Below are 18,770 nucleotides of genomic sequence, written 5' to 3' on the forward strand. Positions count from 1 at the left end.
CTCAGAACTAGAGATTGGTCTTCATCATGACTTAGTAGATGATCACTTTCTGCCTTCCTGTCTTTTGTGTGTATACATGTCTATGCATTTGTATGTTCATATAATTATGTTCAAATATAATGTAGATGGCTGAGTAAATGTGACCACAACCGTATTCTGTGCTTTGGTTTATTTCTGTACCTATTTTTTAGGGGGCATTGCTTTTGGAAACACTACCTTTTCCTTTCATAGACTGTATGAGCTGCCTGGTTGGAGTCCTTGAGTGGTACAAACAGTTAACGTGCTCAACTGCTAACTAAAAGGTTGGGGGTTCAAATCTACCCAGAGGCACATTTGAAGAAATGTGATCTCCTCCCAAAAAATCAGCCACTGAAAACCCTGTGAAGCACAGTTCTACTCTGACACACATATGGTTGCCATGAGTTGGAACCAACTTGATGGCAGCTTGTTGGATCGTTGCTTAAAGGTTCAGGGTCAGAGAGAGAGGGTGAATGGGAGGTCGTTGCTTTATCAAAGAGCAGCAGGAAGAATCTTTGTGATGGAACTATCCTGTGTCTTGCCTGTGGTGGTGGATATAAGAACCTGCACATGTGATAAAATTACATAGACCTACATATGCACACATATGCAGACACACACACACAAATGAATACAAGTAAAATTAGGGAAATCAGAATAAGATAGGTAAATTGTATCAGTGGCGAATCTTAGTTGTGATATTGTACTACAGCTTTTTGTAAGAAGTTACCTCTAGGAGAGACTGGGTAAAAGGTATACCAGCTCTCTCTGAATTATTTCTTACAACTGTGTATGAATCTACAATTGTCTCAAAATCAAAAGTTCAATGAAAACTAATAGCAATTTAAAGGAGTTTGTGCTGAAAGATGATGATTTAACACATGTAGCTGCAAGAAGCACTTTACTTTTGGAACATGACTTTCCATTCAGATCAAAGGATGCTCTACTAACTAGATTTTATTCATTTACTATTCCAAGTTTTCTTGTGCATATATGGAAAGTGAAGCAATAGCTATGATGTGTTGGCTCTATTAGCAGAAGAAAAACTTTGCAAACATTTTAGTAATGCCGATTTTATATAAGTGTCATTTTTTGTATCTAGTAGAAAATCAGTTCATTCTAATAATGGGTCAATTTTTTCATACAATTCATGAATCAAAGTAAAGTTTTTGTAAGTTCATTCCGTCAATGATAAAGCATTTATTATTATTGTGAATGCTACTATAAGTTAATCTAAAAAATTCACCATTGAAGAAAACATTATTTGTTTTTTGAGTAATGATACAAATATTAAGTTTAGTGGAGCACTGGATCATGGTCAAAATAATGTTCTTACTGTGTTAAGAAACTCAGTGTAGCAGAAAATGTATTTGGAATTGGTTGGAGTACATTCGTAATTCATAATTGCATCTAAACAAGCCTGTAGTCTGAATAAAATTGGAGCGTAAAATGTTTGAAAATTACTTGCTGGCTCTTAACCATATAAAATTTATAAATATATATACACAAATAGAGTATTTTAACTAAAAAATTTTTGTGATAACCTAATGTTGAATTAAAAAAAACACTTCTGCAGTTCAGTATTCACTGTCTCTTCGCTACCTGTCAGCAATAAGATTTTAGAAATATTTGAAAACATGTATATATCCTGACCATTTTTAGCAGTCCAAATTGTAACAAGATTATGTTTGTATTCTCATTCATTCCTCCCTCCCCCAACCCCCCCCCAACCGCCCCATTCCAAGGCACTTTATCAAATTCTTTACCCAAATAATTTTGGCTGTTTCCTCGCTTCTCCCCAACTTTCCACAGATACATATACCTTAAGGACCAACAAGTTAGACAAATCTGGTGTCTGATGCCCTGTCATTAGGAGTAATTGTTATTAGGTGCCGTCAGGTCAGTTCCAACTCACAGAGGCCCTGTATACAACAGAACGAAACAACGACTGGTCCCGCACCATCCTCACAGTTGTTGCTCTGTTTGAGCCCATTGTTGAAGCCACTGTACCAGCCCATTTTGGTGATGGTCATCTTCTTTTTTCACTGACCCTCTCCTTTGCCAAGCATGATGTCCTCCTCCAGGGACTGGTACCTCCTGATAACATGCCCAAAGTATATGAGACAAAGTCTTGCCATCCTTTCTTCTAAGGGCATTCTGGTTGTACTTCTTCCAAGACAGATTTGTTCATTCTTCTAGCAACCAATGGTATATTCAATATTCTTCACCAGCACCGCAATTCAGAGGCGTCGGTTCCTCTTCAGTCTTCCTTATTCATTGCCCAGTTTTTGCATGTGTATGAGGTGATTGAAAATACCATGCTTTGAGTCAGGCACACCTTAGTCCTCGAAGTGACATCTTTGCTTTTTAATACTTTAAAAAGTTCTTTTGCAGCAGATTTGCCCAATTCAGTGCATCATTTCATTTCTTGACTGCTATGTCCATGGGTGTTGATTATGGATCCAAGTAAAATGAAATTCTTGACCATTTTAATCTTTTCTCCATTTGTCATGATGTTGCTTATTGGCCCAGTTGTGAGGATTTTTGTTTTCTTCATGTTGAGGCGCAATTCATACTGAAGGTTGTGGTCTTTGATCTTCATCAGTGTTTCAAGTTCTCTTCACTTTCTGAAAGCAAAGTTGTGTCATCTGCATAACGCAGGTTGTTAACGAGTCTTCCTTTAATCCCTGATGCCCCGTTCTTCTCCATATATTCCAGTTTCTCAGATTATTTGCTCAGCAAACAGATTGAATAAGTATGGTGAAAAGATACAACCCTGATGCACACCTTTCCTGACTTTAAATCACACAGTATCCCCTTGTTCTGCTTGAATGACTGCCTTTTGATCTATGTACAGATTCCATCATTAGTAGATATTCGGTATTACTTAATACTGTAATACTTTTGGGTGTAAATTTCTTGGAAACAAGTATATGGAAATTACTTGAGACTGTCTTTAAATTAACTGAGATACACTATATGTAATATCTCAGGGATAGGCATGTTTTTCTTTCTCACCTTCCTTCTGTGTAACTTACTCCTTTATGCTCTTGCTTATTCTTCTGCTTTTTCTCTTTTTACTCCTTATCTGTTGTTCTTTTTTTTTTGTGTGTGTGTGTGTGTATCTGTTCTTGAGTAAAATGTATGTTCTGAAGGAGCTGGTGCTCAAAAATTACTTATTGGCTCTTTATCATATAAAAACGACATATATAACCATTTTGTTTAAAAATTATCATTGTTAACAACTTTAAGTATCCACGGGCATCTTAGGGGAAATACTTGATTGGAATTAATTTAAGCTCATTTCTTGTTCTTTTCAATACAGTGTTTCTCAAACTCTGAGGCTTGCAGAAGTCACATATTGAGATCTGGCATCATTTTCAGAGAGACCTTCAGTAATGTGTAAGTAGTGTTTGTTTCTCACTTTTGTTTCAGTTAGCTGTTTTCTGTAATAAACACAGTGAAACATTAATATGCCAGAACTCTTAATAAGAATTTGGAGGTATTTTCACCACATAATGATTATGAGAAACAAATGACACAAATAAAATAATTTATTGAAAGAATATGTCTTAAGAAGTGTCCTGGGTCAGTATAAATTCAGCACCGTTTATTAGAGGCAACGTCCTCAATGTAAGGAATACTGGATTAAGGATTTGGCTTCTTGCTCAGGCTCTGTCACTAGCCTGCTTGGTATCTGTTAGTAAGCCAGTTTCTGTGGCTATAAAACTGGACTATGATTAATAAGATTCTTTCCCCTCTGAATGTCTATTATCCCTACCTTAAGTTTTTTTTTTTTTTTTTTATGAATCGGGTTGGTAATCTTTCAAAAGAGAACTGTCAAATTATGCATTTATGTTTTGATTTTTTTGTTGTTGGTTTTTGCTTGGGGTTAGTGAGAAGGGGAGGTGGTGATTCCTAAGCAGCGCCCCCTTGCTCAAGAAATTTCCCCCACATAGTGCATCAATTTGTGTTAATGAAGCTTGCTTAAAAAATCAAGTTTGCCTTGGGAAGGTTAAACTTTTTTTTTTTTTTTTAAACATCAATGTATTGTTAAATATGATATGCAAATAAGATTTCTTTCAAAATCTCATTGGGATGCTGATGCTGAAGGAGTGCCAGTCTTCAGGTGGGGTGGGCGGGGGGTAATAGAGTGAGGATTACTTCTGTGCCTGTGGATTTTGAGGAGAAGCAGGCAGGGATAGATTATTGGGGAATTTTGGGCTGCATGAAGACAAGCTACTTGGAACTTGGAAAGGGTGATAGGAGGAAAAATGGCTAGAAGTGGAATGAGAGTATGGAAAGGGATGTGGAAACGTGGAACTAAATAAAAAACTCCTTGAAGGCAGGGGCTGTTGCTTTCATCTCTTGTCACAGCTCCTAGAATAGTGCTAGTACTTAATAAGCATTTATTAAAAAACCTCTGAGCCAAAGAATCAAATATTTATTCAGTAAATTTCTAATTTTGCTTAGGGCCCTAATGGTGGTAGCTATTGATTACTACACTCAAATCATCTAGTTAATCCATGTGTATCCTACATTCATCATCGACAGCATTTAAGATACTTGAGATTCAGAAAAACGATTCTGAATTATAGGAAAAAAAAAAAGACATGTTTAGCATACTGTGCTTGAGGAAGACTAGAAAGTGAACTATTTATTCATTTAACAAATATTTTTTAAGCAAAAAAAAAAAAAAAATTTTTTTTTTTTTTTTTTTTTACCTACCGTACTTTGGAAACCTTGGTGGTATAGTGGTTAAGAGCTAAGGCTGCTAACCAAAAAGTCAGCAGTTCAAATCCACCAGCCGCTTCTTGGAAACCCTATGGAGCAGTTCTACTCTGTCCTATAGGGTTGCTACAAGGAGGAACCAACTCGACAGCAATGGGTTTGGTTTTTTTTGGGGTACCATACTTTGGGTACTAGCTGAGAATGGAAAATAGGATACAGGCTATAAAGTATATTTTAATTTGATGGGTATTATGTAGCCATTTAGGATAATTACGAAGATTATATCAATTTAGAAAAAAAGCTTATTAAATAAATGAAAAATACTAATATTTATATAATTATAACTGTGCATGAGAATTAGAAAGATGTTTTCTCAAAGAGGAGTAGGAATCATGGCGAAATATAAACCTGATTTATTGTTGTAAATGGGATTGTTGATTTTCTTTTTGCTTCTTTGTGCAATTCATAAAGTTTCGGTGAAAGTGCATGTAAATTTAAATTGTTTTGAAAAATACGATAAACATATATTGACCAGAAAGAAGAAATAGGATGTGTAATCAAAGCGGAAAAGAACAAAGCTTTATTTGAAGCACAATGGGTAGATGACCTTGGTTGGAGAAAAGATGAAAGGTGGAGTTGGAAAAGATGGGCATGAGAGTCTCTAGTTTAGTTTTGATAATGTAAGAAAAGATGAGCTAGTTTAGGTTCTTGAACTAGAAAATTATGTTAAAAAAAGAAAAAATCTTTTCTAGCTTATTCAAGTGAACTGGAGTTGGGGGAGTTGAACTGGTCCATTGGACCATTTTAATATATAAATTTGAGTTTATTGACATTATCAGGCCCTGTCCAGGAGGTTTTTACTCCTTTTACCATTTCAGTAATAGTTTATAATTTTGCAAAACTTTTATGGCCAGATTTTTTTTCATATAATTTTTAAATGTTTCCTCCGATGCCACTCTTGCCTTTTCTTGTCCTTCAAGTTAGTCTAGGTAGCAAATGCTTACCTACTTTGATATAATAGAGCAGGAGAAGAAATAAAAGAGAATCTGAATTGATTGGGCAGAGTTTGAAAGGGAGACAAAACAGAAATCACTCTCCAGTAGTTGCTGAATGAGTAAGAGCTTTCTTACAATAACATCACAATTTAGTTCTCATCCTTCTTGTTCTGTATATTCGAAGAAAATAGATGTAAATTTAAAGTGAAATACTACCTAAGCAGGTTTCTTAAATTTTAGGAGATATCTATAAACATTTTATTTTATGATCTAACTACTTAGGTTGTTTATACCGTGCTGAACAAAGAAGAATTAAAAAACAATCATTGGTTTATGATGTAGTATTTGTTATTTTAATTTTTTTATTATACTTTAGATGAAGGTTTATAGAACAAACTAGTTTCTCATTAAACAGTTAGTACACATATTGTTTTATGACATTGGTTAACAACCCCATGATGTGTCAACACCCGCCCTTCTCAACCTTGGGTTTCCTATTACCAGCTTTCCTGTTCCCTCCTGCCTTCTTGTCCTTGCTTCTGGGCAGGTGTGCCCCTTTAGTCTTGTTTTGTTTTATGGGCCTGTCCAATCTTTAGCTGAAGGGTGAACCTCAGGAGTAACTTCATTACTGTGCTGAAAGGGTGTCCCGGGGCCATACTCTCAGGGTTTCTTCAGCCTCTGTCAGGCCAGTCAGTCTGGTCTCTCTTTTTGAGTTAGAATTTTGTTTTACATTTTTCTCCACCTCTGTCCTGGACCCTCTATTATGACCCCTGTCAGAGCAGCCTGTGGTGAGTCAGGCACCATTTAGTTGTACTGGACTCGGTCTGGTCGAGGCTGTGGTAGATGTGGTCCATTAGTCCTTTGGACTAATCTTTGCCTTATATCTTTAGTTTTCTTCATTCTTCCTTGCTTCTGAAGGGGTGAGACCAGTGGAGTATCCTAGATGGCCGCTCACAGGCTTTTAAGTCCCCAGACGCTATCCACCAAAGTAGAAGAGTGTAGAACATTTTCTTTATAAACTATGTTATGCCAATTGAGCTAGGAGTTCCCTAACACCATGTTCCCCATAGCCTTCAATTCAGCACTTCGGTCCCTCAGGGAGTTTGGTTGTGTCTATGGAGCTTCCATGACCTCGCGTTGTACAAGTTGTGCTGGCTTCCCCGGTATTGTGTACTCTCTTACCCTTCATCAAAGTTACCACTTATCTATTGTCTATTTAGTGTTTTTCCATTCCCACCCCTCCCCTCCCTCGTAACCATCAAAGATTAGTTCTTTCTGGGTGTAAACCTTTTCATGAGTTTTTACAGTACTGGTCTCATACAACATTTGTCCTTTTATGATTGACTTATTTCACTCAGCATAATGCCCTCCAGATTCATCCATGTTATGAGATGCTTCACAGATTCATCATTTTTCTTTATCATTGCATAATACTCCATTGTGTATATATACCACAGTTTGTTTATCCATTCATCTGTTGATGGGCATCTAGGTTGTTTCCATCTTTTTGCTATTGTGAACAGTAGTATTTTTTAAGATAATTTATTTTGTTTTTATTGTTGTTGACAATATACAGAGCAAAAATACAGCAATAGAACAGTTTCTGCATGTATAATTCAGTAATATTGCTTACATTCTTCAAGTTATACAACCATTCTCACCCTCCTTTTCTGAGTTGTTCTTCCCCCATTGATATAAACTCACTGCCCCCTAAGGTTCCTATCTAGTCTTTTGAGTTGCTGTTGTCACATTAATCCACTATAGATAGATCTTAAAAGCATAATGCTCAAGGCAGACATTCTTTATTAGTTAAGCTAAACTGTTGTTTGGTTTTAAGAAGACTTCAGGGAGTATTTTTGGTTTAAAGATTATCTCAGGGCAGTAGTTTCGGGTGTTTATCCAACCTCCATGGCTCCAGAAAGTCTGGACTCCATGAGAATTTCCCCCTTTTGATCAGCATTCTTCCATAAAATCTTTGATCAAAATGTTCAGTAATGGTAGCCAGGAGCCATCCAGTTCTTCTGATCTCATGGCAAAGGAGCCAGCTGTTCATGGAAGCAATTAGCCCATATATCCATTTCCTCCTCCTATTCCTGACTCTCCTTTGTTGCTCCAGGTGAATAGAGATCAACCGTTGTGCCTTGGATGGCTACTTGCAAGCTTTTAAGACCTCAGGCGCTATGCAGTGAACTACAGTGAACATGTGAGAGCTGGAACTCGAAGGGACTGCCTTGTTTTTCTGATTCTTGCAAGTTTTCTGCCTTTGACAGGGTGCAGTCTTACCACTTTTCCGTTGCTCGCCATTAGTGGAAAATATTTGAGTTTTCTCTGACAGGTTTTTGCCTTACATGAATTCAGGTTTTTGCAGGTTTTACTGTATATTGGAAACTCTATGGGGCAGTTCTACTCTGTCGTATAGGGTCGTTATGAGTCGGAATCAACTCGACGGCACTGGGTTTTTTACTGTATATGATGTATCATTGTTGCTTCAGCATGAGTAAAATTTTTCAAGAGTTTTATATTACTGTGATTATTTAGGGAACTGTTGAATCAAATGCTTGTTTCTCAAAACCCCCAGTTTCTAAAAATGAATTGAAAAAAATTTACCTGCTTATCGTTATAGGGGTTTCTGCTCTGAAGTACTACATTAAAAGTCCAGGTTTTTTTGTGTGACCAGGAATATTTTCCCCAAATACTATTTCCAAGTAATTTATGGTATCTCTTGCCAGCACAAGGCACTCTTGCCTTAACTTATACAATTAGTATCTTCCAGAAGGATTCCAAATTTCACATGCCCATGGTAGTCTCTTAGTTTAACTGAATTGTTAGGAAGCCTTCCGTAATTACTCATTTCTGTATTAAGTATTTCCAGTATTCTTTCTTTGCCTCATAATTTTTACCATTGTCATCCCTGTAGCTTCAAACCCCAAACTTAACTTAAAAAACAGTTGATTTAAAATAAAAACTAGAGGTGTGTTTTTTTGTATTATGGACTTATCCTGAATGAATTAAAGAACATTTAGATCTTATAAGAAGTCACCTGTAATGTTGCTAGCTATGTTCTTGGTATTATATGTTCTGTCAACTGTGCCTTAAAAAATTTTGCCTGCTTCCCAGTCATCCCCAGCCCAAAAATGAATAAATAGAATACACAAACAAAGCAAGGGGCCTGGGATGATACAGACTTTCCTTTTCTGTCAGTGGATGTAAGAGGATTTTATCACCGCTTAAAAGTTGTCTTTTTTTAAAATATTTATTGATGAAGAACAGTAACTTGTCCCTTTTAGTGGTTATTCACTGTGTACAGTTGTGAGTTTAAATTACTAAATTTTGTGAATCAGAAAGATCTAATAAAAAGGAACTTTCCATACAATTTGCCCCCATTTATCTGCTTATTAGTATGTTGTTGTTGATCCCCACCAGCTGGTATCAATTGGAGCCCAACTCATGGTAACCTCATGCACAATGGAATGAAATGCTGCCTGGCTCTGCACCATTCCCATGATAGGCTGCAGATTGGACCATTGTGAATCGTAGGGTTTTCACTGGCCGATTTTCAAAAGTAGATCACCGGGCCTTTCTTCTACTCTTAGTCTGGAAGCTCTGCTGAAACCTGTTCAGCATCCTAGCAACACAGGAGCATCCACTGACAGATGGGTGGTAGCTGTGTATGAGGTGCACTGGTTGGGAATCAAACCCTGGCCTCCCACACAGAAGGTGAGAATTCTACCATTGAACCCCAATGCTTTGCTTACTATTAGTATAATGGCTGTTTAATAGCTGAGGTAGTAGCTTTCAAAAAACTTATATATTTTTTTTTTATATCATATATGTTATATATCCAAGCAAACACACACACACACACACATATATATATTTTAATGATAGTACTGTTTCCATTCCCTTTTCCTTCCTTCTTCATAACAGGACATAAGACTGTATTCTATGCAATAGTGACTGCATGCTTTAGTCTAAATAACATGAAGTTAGAGTCTGGGAAAAAAGACAATGTTTCAATCTCCTCATTAATATGAAAGGGAAGTTAAATTCATGCACTCCTATAACCACATACACAGGTTGTTTAGGTAACTTTTCACCCAGTAGTTCTACTTCAGTAAATTTATCCGGAAGAAATAAGAGATGTAGCCAGAGGTTTATGTTTAAGTTTTTTCACTGTAGCATTTAAAAAATATTAGCAAAAGAAGTAGAAGTAATAAATGATCAATAATTAAAAAAAAAAAAAAAGTTAAATCAGTAATGGTACATCCGTAAAACAAAGTATGCTGTTGTTGCTGTTATTAGGTGATGTCGAGTCAATTCTAACTCTCAGCGACCCTATAGGACAGAGTAGAGCTGTACCATAGGGTTTCCAAGTAGTGGCTGGTGGATTTGAACTGCAGCCTGAGCTCTTAACCGCTTCACCACCAGGGCTCCATAAAATATCATGTAGCCGTTAAAAATTGTTTTCAAAGACTAATGAAATGGAGAGAAAGTTCAATACAAAAGTGCACTTGTTATTATTTTACTTCTTTTTTTTTGTGAATAGGTGGTCAACTAGATAAACATTGTTTTTGTGGAGCACCTGTTAAATGCCACCAGCTGAGTGACTATTCAGCATTTAAGAGAGTCCTCTCAGGAGAATAAATTGTTACAGCTTTCTCTTTACTGTCACTCTAGGAGGCATTTCTGAAAAGTTTAAGTTCTTTATTACGTGCAGAAACCTTTTGTGCACAGGAGCCATGTTATATCTAAATAAAATAAGTAGGATCATATAGTCCTTTTTTAGGTTAGCTTTCCAAGCAAATAGTGGGAATATTTACGAGTATATTTGAACAATCAACATAGATTCTAAAAAAATGTGGCCAGAATTATGAAAACTCTTAACATTCACAACGTAGAAAATTGAATGAGTATAGGGATTGTGATGGAAAACGTGGTGATTACGTTATAAACAAGTATGCTACATAATTTCTTTGCCCTCAGGTATTTTATAATCTGCATGGAAAGGTTGTTAACTTTACCATAAACTAGCAGTTTCTAAAGCATGTTCTAAAAAATTTTTCAAGTTGTTAAGTGGAAAAACAGGGTCCAGTTTTCAAATAGCCTGGGAAATTCCTGAATTAAGCAAAAGTAATCAGATATCTTTATCAAAATCAGGTACCAAATCAAAGTCATTATTAAAAGGCTCTCTTGAGACCTTAATGTTTTCATATATATTGTAACTATCCAAAGGAGGCGTATAGTGTATACACCTTATTTATTTGTCCATGGAATCCTTTCTTTGCATTTGTTGGAACTAAATCTAACATGAAACACATGTTGGGAAATGCTGTTTTAGATTAAACTTTTTCCCTATAAAGTGGCATGTAAGAAATGACAGTACTATGTGTGCATTCTGCTAGTTAAAGAAAAACGTAGGGTTTCAGTGATACCGGACAATTGAAGGAGATTTTTATATTAAAGTGTTTGTGAATACATGATGGGCTACTCTACTTTGTCTTGTTATTTCTTTGAATCTGTTATAAACGTGCATTACTGTTATAATCTCTGCCCTACTTTCATAATTTAAAATTCTTCTCTTTGTTGTTTCTGCTGAGACTCATTCATGGTGGACTTTTCCTTGTATGATTTTGTAGTTTTGGAATAGGAGCCCATCTTCAGCTGGGCTTCATCTGTGGAAAACCTGTGTTTCCTGGGTTGAGGGTGTAACCTCTACAGCTGCATGTGCTTCCCCAGGGTATCGTTAGCCTGGGAACGTTGTTATTGTTAATTTCTCATTTGGGAGCTTGCAAGTGGCTTAAATTTAAACCCCAAATCCAAGTGTGAGTAGGTCTGTTGTTATGAATTCTGAGGAGACCCTCCCCACCCCCGACTCTGCAACCCAAGGCCGAGATTGAGGAAGACTTTTTATTATTATCTCCCTATGCCAGTGAAGGAAACCCTGGTGGTGTAGTGGTTAAGTGCCACTGCTACGGCTGCTAACAGAGAGGTCAGCAGTTTGAATCTGCCAGGCGCTCCTTGGAAACTGTATGGGGCAGTTCTACTCTGTCCTATAGGGTTGCTATGAATCAGAATCAACTCGATGGCAGTGGGTTTGGGTTTTTGGATGCCAGCGAATGGGTTTTTATAACATACTCTTTAACTGAAGGTGTAAGTCCTTTGAGGCTCATGGCTTTAAATAGGTCTCATTTCCAATTTCCTGTCTTATGTTGTCCCAAGGCAATGCCTTTTCCATGTAAACCCCTTGATTGCTGGGGAGGTCCGCAAACCCTCCCCGCCCCCATCAGCTTCTACACACTATTCTGGCTTTTGGTTTCCTCAGTGTTTTGGGGCCCTAGTAATTTGCCGTTTTTACAAATGATGGTTTTTGTTGTATATTTAGATAATCTAGGCTTCCATATTTGCCAGAAATGGAAGTTCATGCATTACTTTTATAATCAGAAAACAGTGCTAAGGTATTGCCATTAAAAAATGGGCATACCTTTTAAATATGAAAGTAAAATAGATAAGACCATGTGTTTCTCAGGGGTGCTCTTTTTGTAGTTTTTGTTATTTGCACACAAACCAGTTACATTTATTTGGCATATTATAGGAGAATATACATTTTACTTTCCTCTCAGATGTGACCTTCTGTAATGGAAGATGATTGAAGACAAGGGACCTCGTGTTGCTGACTACTTTGTGGTAGCAGGATTAACTGATGTTTCAAAGCCTCTTGAAGAAGAAATTCACTTCAATGATGCCTGTCATAAAGTAGCTAAACCAAAAGAACCTATCACAGATGTTTCAGTTATTATTAAATCTCTGGGGGAGGAGGTACCACGGGATTATGTATGTATCGATGTTACTCCAACTGGATTATCAGCTGATCTCAATAATGGAAGTCTTGTGGGGCCACAGATTTACCTTTGCTATAGAAGAGGAAGAGATAAGCCCCCACTCACAGATCTGGGGTAAGTGCTTTTTAAAATGTTTTATTATTATTAATCCAAATAATATGCCTTATAGATTTTAGAGTTAACTGTTTAATTCATTCATTAGTAGAAGTTTGGCAGCTTTAGAAAAGTAGACAAGTTTATATGCAGAATTCTGTATTTTGTCCCTGTCCCCTTTCAGTGGCCCTTTGTCCTGCAGGTTCCCAGCACTTTTATCATGTCTGGGTTTACCAGGAATGAAGATTAGTCTTCTTGTTTTCCATTGCTCTGTTGCAGAAGGGGATGGGCTTAACTTACAATGTTTTGGTTAAAAATAAGAAAGGTATCTATACTCCTACAAAAACCATCAGAAAGGGGCTATAACAATTCTACTTCTAATGTGTTAAGTCTGAAAGTAGATAGTTGTGTTTACTGATACTTGAGGAAAGATAGGATGACTTGGAAGAGCTTCTGAAGTTTCTTTGACTTTTTTTTATTCTATCATCTGTTTGATATCAAAAAGTTAGATTAAACAATTAGTCTTTATTCTGTTAACATCTTTCAGTAATTTTACATTGGCTTCAGAATAGCTACTATGTTGCTTCGTATAAAGTTTAAGTATTTAGTGAATGGTCATACGGTCTTCAAAAGAATAGGTGCTTCGCCCCTCTGACCTTTGGCCATAGTCCGGAATTCTAGCTTGTGGATAAAATGAAGGAAATGTTGCAGATTATTGTTTGGGTGTTGGAGTCTCATGGTTTAGAGAGGAGTTTTCCAAACATAGGAAGGATTCTCTGTAGGAAAATACTTGAATTGGAAAGAATAAATTAACCTTTCTTATAGCTATTTTTTTTATATAGCAATTATCTTATGTTAGTCATTGTGGAGTATATGACATCATTCTTGCCTTTAAAAAGCTTACATTTTAATTAGACAAGAAAGGTTTAATTGACAATATAAAAATCAAGTAGTAGTAAACAGTTATAGCTCCAACAGCACAATGAAAGAAAATAGGTATTTTCTGCAGTGAATGTATGTATGTCATGTCTTTTAAAGATTTGAAGTGATAAATGGTGTTTTGTTTTTATTGTTCTGTGTGTTCTATTTTTATTTTCTTGTTTTTAGTTGAGAAAATGTGTGCCAGGCACTGTTTGTTTTGGAGACATTCCTTACATTCTCATCTAATTCCTCGAGACATTGAGTTAGATTTTTTAAACTTCATAGCTGAGTAGTAAGTAATAAGGCTCAGAGAGGCAAATGTAACTGCCTAAGGGAATGCACCTAGTGAAAGATCACAGGAATTTGAATTCAGATCGGTTTAACTTCTCTGTGTTTTTGTGCCCTTTTTTAAAAAGATTAAAACACACACAGAGAGAGAAGTGGGATCAAAAGGAGGGGTAAGCAATTAAGCTAACTTCAGGATAAACATGGAGTTCCTGGGTGGTGCACTCGGTCAACGTGCTCAGCTGCGAACCAAAAGATTGGCGGTTGAAGTCTATCCCGAGGTGCCTTGGAAGAAAGGCCTGATGGTCTGCTTCTGAGAAATCAACCACGGAAAACTCTGGGGGGCACAGTGTTACTCTGGCACACACACAGGGTCGCCATGAGTTGGAATGATTTAACTAGTTTTAGCTTAAAGACAGTTGCAATGCCTAATCCTCAAATTTAGCTCTGAATTTTCCAAATCAGATATTGCAAGTTAAAAAAATACTTGCTTCAAAAATACATTAGAAGGAAAGAATTTGACCAATTCTCGACATTAAACTTTATTTGCATAATGGAATTTTATATAAGGGAATATTGATTGATGTTGAGGACATTGCCTGTATAACAATTTTTATAGCAAATTCAGAAACAGATTTAATTTTGTAGAGGCTTAAAAGAAATCTTAGACTAATACCAACACTTAGCATTAAATTACGAATGAGTAAATTCTGTGAGAGAACAAACTAATATTGTTCAAGTATGACGTTTTCTTGATCTCCCCAAGTACTTTAAGTATAGTATTTAGAAGATTCAAGGAATGGATGCTTGGTCTGTCCTTTGTTAAAAGCCTTATGTCTTTCACTCAAACTTTGATTAAAGGTAAATTTGAGGTCATATTCCTTCTTGAAAGTCTTAAACTATCTCTTGAAGCAGAGGAAAGTATTGGAGGTACAAGTATCCAAGCAGTTTCTCTTCTGTCTGGGCAAGACACCTTTTGTAAAATTTTAAACTTGGTCAAAATGCAAAGTAGCTTTTCGTAAAGAAGATACTTGGTTTTAGAGATTTAAAAAAAAAAAAAGCTGTTTTATTAAATAGAGCACTAAAGCAAGTACCTTTGCCTCTAATTGTTACATTCTGTGGTTTACATCAGCTAACACAAAGGTTAATCTGAATCTGTTCTTAACATGATTTTTTTTTCCGCCCCTAAGGAAAAGTTGGCCTTTACTATTATACAGGACTGTGCAATTCAAACTTATAATAAGATTGAAATATCACACTGCTACATTTAGGATCAGTTCATAGTGCCTGAGGATATTACCTTTCATATTTGAGGGTGCTTTGTGTATTCATATTTATGCATTTTTACATTTATTTTTTAGGGTTTTGTATGACTGGAAAGAAAGATTGAAACAGGGCTGTGAAATTATTCAGAGTACACCTTATGGACGCCCTGCAAATATTAGCGGCAGTACCTCATCACAGAGAATTTATGTCACTTACCGAAGAGCCTCTGAAAACATGGCACAGAATACGCTGGCTGTCACAGACATATGCATTATTATACCCAGCAAAGGAGAAAGCCCACCACACACATTCTGCAAAGTTGACAAGAATCTCAATAACAGTATGGTAAGCGATTCTTTGGTACTGAGAAAATTAGCCACTGATGAAAAGAGCATACTTTTAAATAAACCTTAGTTTGGAAAGCAACAATTACTGAATTGAAAAATACATTTTTAAAGATGTTGAATATTTTATTTTTAGGAAAGTGCTTTGGTTGTACTTTCAAAAGGAGCTGTGCAAAAAGGTTTTTTTTTTTTTTTTTTTAATTAAAAAATAACTCTTCCTCCCTTAACTGCAAAAGCAATGCACTAGTCAAGGCTAACTCCTTTACTTGTGCCCTAGATCCTATACCATACACTTACCTCTTTGAAGACATGGCATCAGCAATTCTCCCTACTTTTTTTGAATCATCTGCTTTTCCTTGTATATCAGATTATTTCCTCATGTAAAACACTTTGCAATATCTCTCATCTTTACAAAACTTCTTGATCCCACGTCCTCTTCCATCTGTTGCCCCATTTCTTTGTTCTCCTTAATAACAAAACTCCTTAAAAGAGTCAGCTGTATTCTGTCCCCTTCTTTACTTTGACCTTTTTATTCAGGCTTTTTGTAACCGTCATTCCACCAAGATGGCTCCTGTTGAATTTAATGATCAATTCCGAGTCTTAGTTTTCCAGCAGATTTTGATATGGATGATCACTTCTTCCTTCCTGGAACAGTGGCAAGAAGAGAGATGTATTCTCTTCCTGTGTACTCTGGTTTTTCCGCCCACCTCACCAGCCATTCCCTCTGTTGATCGTTTCTTGTATCCCTAACCTCGATGTAATGAAGTGTCCAGGGTTTAGTCTTCAGACCATTTCTCTTGACCACATAAACTCCCTCCCTTGGTGATTTAACCACTTATACTAGCTGTATATTGGAAGCCTCCTAAGTTTATGTGTCTAGCCTAGATGCCTCATATGTGCAGCTGCCACTGGATCACCTCTTCTTGGGTATCTTGTCTAATAGGGCATTTTAAATTTAACACATCCAGAAAGGAACTTCAGATGTTTTTCTCCAAACCTGCTTCCCCCCATAGTCCAGTTTACCCTTATACCCTTACGCAAGCTGAAAATCCTTGGCTTAATCCTTAAACTTTCTCTTCTACTTTTCTGTAAATCCTATTGACTTTAACTTCTTGTATTTGAACCACTTCTCAGTCCCTCCATTGCCACCATCCTGGTCCAAGCCATGATCATCTCTTAACAGGATTATTGCAATAGCCTCCTAATTCAGAGCTCAGGCAAACTTTTTCTGTAAAGTGTTAGATAATAAATTAGTTTTTGTGCACCAAAGGCAGTCTTTGTCACATATTCTCTTTTTTTTAAACAACTCTTTAAAAATGTGAAAACTATGATATAATGCTTAGCTTAAGACACCATTTCAGATTTGGTTGGGTATTTTTATACAGGCTTATAGATAACTTGATATTTTCCCATTTGTGAGTTTTCCATTTATTTTGTGGATGTGTTGGTTTTGAAATCAGAGTAAATTGGTGTCGTCATTAGAGCCAGTCCTAGGTCTCATCAGTTAATCAAGGTGTTCTAAGTAGACTTATGGAATTGAAACACAACCCAGAGATATGAGTTTCTGTTTTTCTTTGTCCCGAAACACTAGTTCCAGTATTCTCAGAGAGCATTTGTTCTCCATTAGAGAGAATAAAGAGGCACATAGCATAGTGGCTGAGAGCATGAACTACAGCTAAACTGCCTGGGTTTGAATCTCAGATATGTGTCCTGGACAAGTCCTGTTGAACCAAGGCCTGGGATCACCAATAAAAACACAGCTTACACACAGACATTAAATAAAACAATGCTTTACTCACACAGAGAAGAGACAGAGTAAGGTCAGCTTCAGCTGTGGGCTCCAGACCCCTGTGGCCAGCAGGTCACTCCCCACAGCCAAATCAGGGCTGTTGATCTACATAACAGCTCTCTCGTGTTGCAGCTGATGGACCTTGTTCTCTCTCCACCGGGAACAGATATAGAAATGGGATTGGCCAGCTGCCATATAACACACACACTTAGCTAAGCAGTTCCTGGGAACGTTGATGTGCTAAGGGCAAGAGGGGAGGGATGTGCTGATAGTCCACCAGCTGCTATGGGAAATGTTTTGGGTCAAGATGCCCTGGGAAAGAGGTCATTCCACACTCTCATCCCATCTAAGAAGTCAGGTTGACACATCTGATCGTAAGCACAAGGTTCATTTGTGGGTTACAGGGTAAGGTGGCATGCTGTGCTTGGAGTGTCCCCTTCCACAAGTCCCTTGACTCTTTGAGCCTCAGTGTCCTCATTCATGAAGTGGGGATCAAGTAGTACTTTATTTCACAGGCTTTTTGTGAAAATTAAATGAATTAATATTTATAAAGAATTTAGAACAGTACCTGGCACACAGTAAATACAATGTAAGTATTGTTGTTGTTGCTGTTGTTAGCACCCCCCAAGTCATGGCGACCCCATACACAATGGAATAAAATGCCACTTTGTCCTGCACTATCTCCATGATCAGTTGCAGAGTCAACTGTTGTGGTCTATAGGGTTTTCACTGGCAGATTTTCAAAAGTAGATCACTAGGCCTTTCTTCCTAGTCCGTCTTAGTCTGGAATCTCCACTGAAACCTATTCAGAATCATAGCAGCACTCAAGCATCCCCTGACAGACAGATGGTGGCTGTGCGTGACGTGCATTGGCTGGGAATCGAACCTGGTCTCTCATGTGAAAGACAAGAATTCTACCGTTGAATCGCCAATGCCCCCATATAAGTGTTAGCTGTTGTTAGCTGTTAGTTAACTCTACTCTGCTCTACCAGTCCCTTTTTTCATATATTTAATGTCTGAGGAAGAGTTCTTTTGTCTAATGTTTAAGCTTCTCCTAAGTTTTTTAAAGAAGCATTAAAACCATGGAAGCCCATTGTCATTCAGTTGATTCTGACTCATAGTGACCCTACAGGACAGAGTAGAACTGCCCCATGGGGTTTCTAAACATTCGGCTGGTTTGTTTGAACTGCTGACCTTTTGGTTAGCAGCTGAGCTCTTAACCACTGAGCCACCAGGGCTCCAAAGAAACATTAGAGTAATAGAAACCTCTTAAATGGCTGTTTTCTTGTTCTTTAATCTAGCGTCAGACCTGAATATAGAGATTGTTCCTTGATCTTAGCAATAAACCATTAAATTTCAACTTGCAATGGGTTGTAGTTTGTATCTGTTAACATTCTTTGTTTCCATTGACTATAAGATAATAAAAACAAATTCAGGCCTTTGGAGTGGATGTACAATAACTTATTTTCTCCCTCCTTTTAAATAGCTA

The 18,770-nt window shown here is 37.0% G+C and overlaps 1 protein-coding gene across 6 annotated transcripts in view; it reads left to right on the top strand.

Moving 5' to 3' along the window:
* Positions 1–18,770, top strand: part of DENND4A (DENN domain containing 4A) — a 127,742-nt gene that overhangs the window by 26,302 nt on the left and 82,670 nt on the right. For 4 of the 6 annotated variants that reach the window (XR_010317418.1, XM_064267382.1, XM_064267386.1 and 1 more), the window contains exons 2-4: positions 3,344–3,420; positions 12,365–12,697; positions 15,244–15,493. Coding sequence is in view for 5 of the 6 variants with exons in the window: in XM_064267382.1 (XP_064123452.1) it covers positions 12,387–12,697; positions 15,244–15,493 (561 nt within the window). In the remaining variant the exon portion in view is untranslated. Of the gene's footprint in view, positions 1–3,343; positions 3,421–9,337; positions 9,462–12,364; positions 12,698–15,243; positions 15,494–18,770 lie in introns of all 6 variants that reach the window. The other 2 variants (XM_064267383.1, XM_064267385.1) reach the window with 1 other exon arrangement.

Source organism: Loxodonta africana, chromosome 13, assembly GCF_030014295.1.
Source record: "Loxodonta africana isolate mLoxAfr1 chromosome 13, mLoxAfr1.hap2, whole genome shotgun sequence".
In the NCBI taxonomy this organism is placed as follows: domain Eukaryota; kingdom Metazoa; phylum Chordata; class Mammalia; order Proboscidea; family Elephantidae; genus Loxodonta; species Loxodonta africana.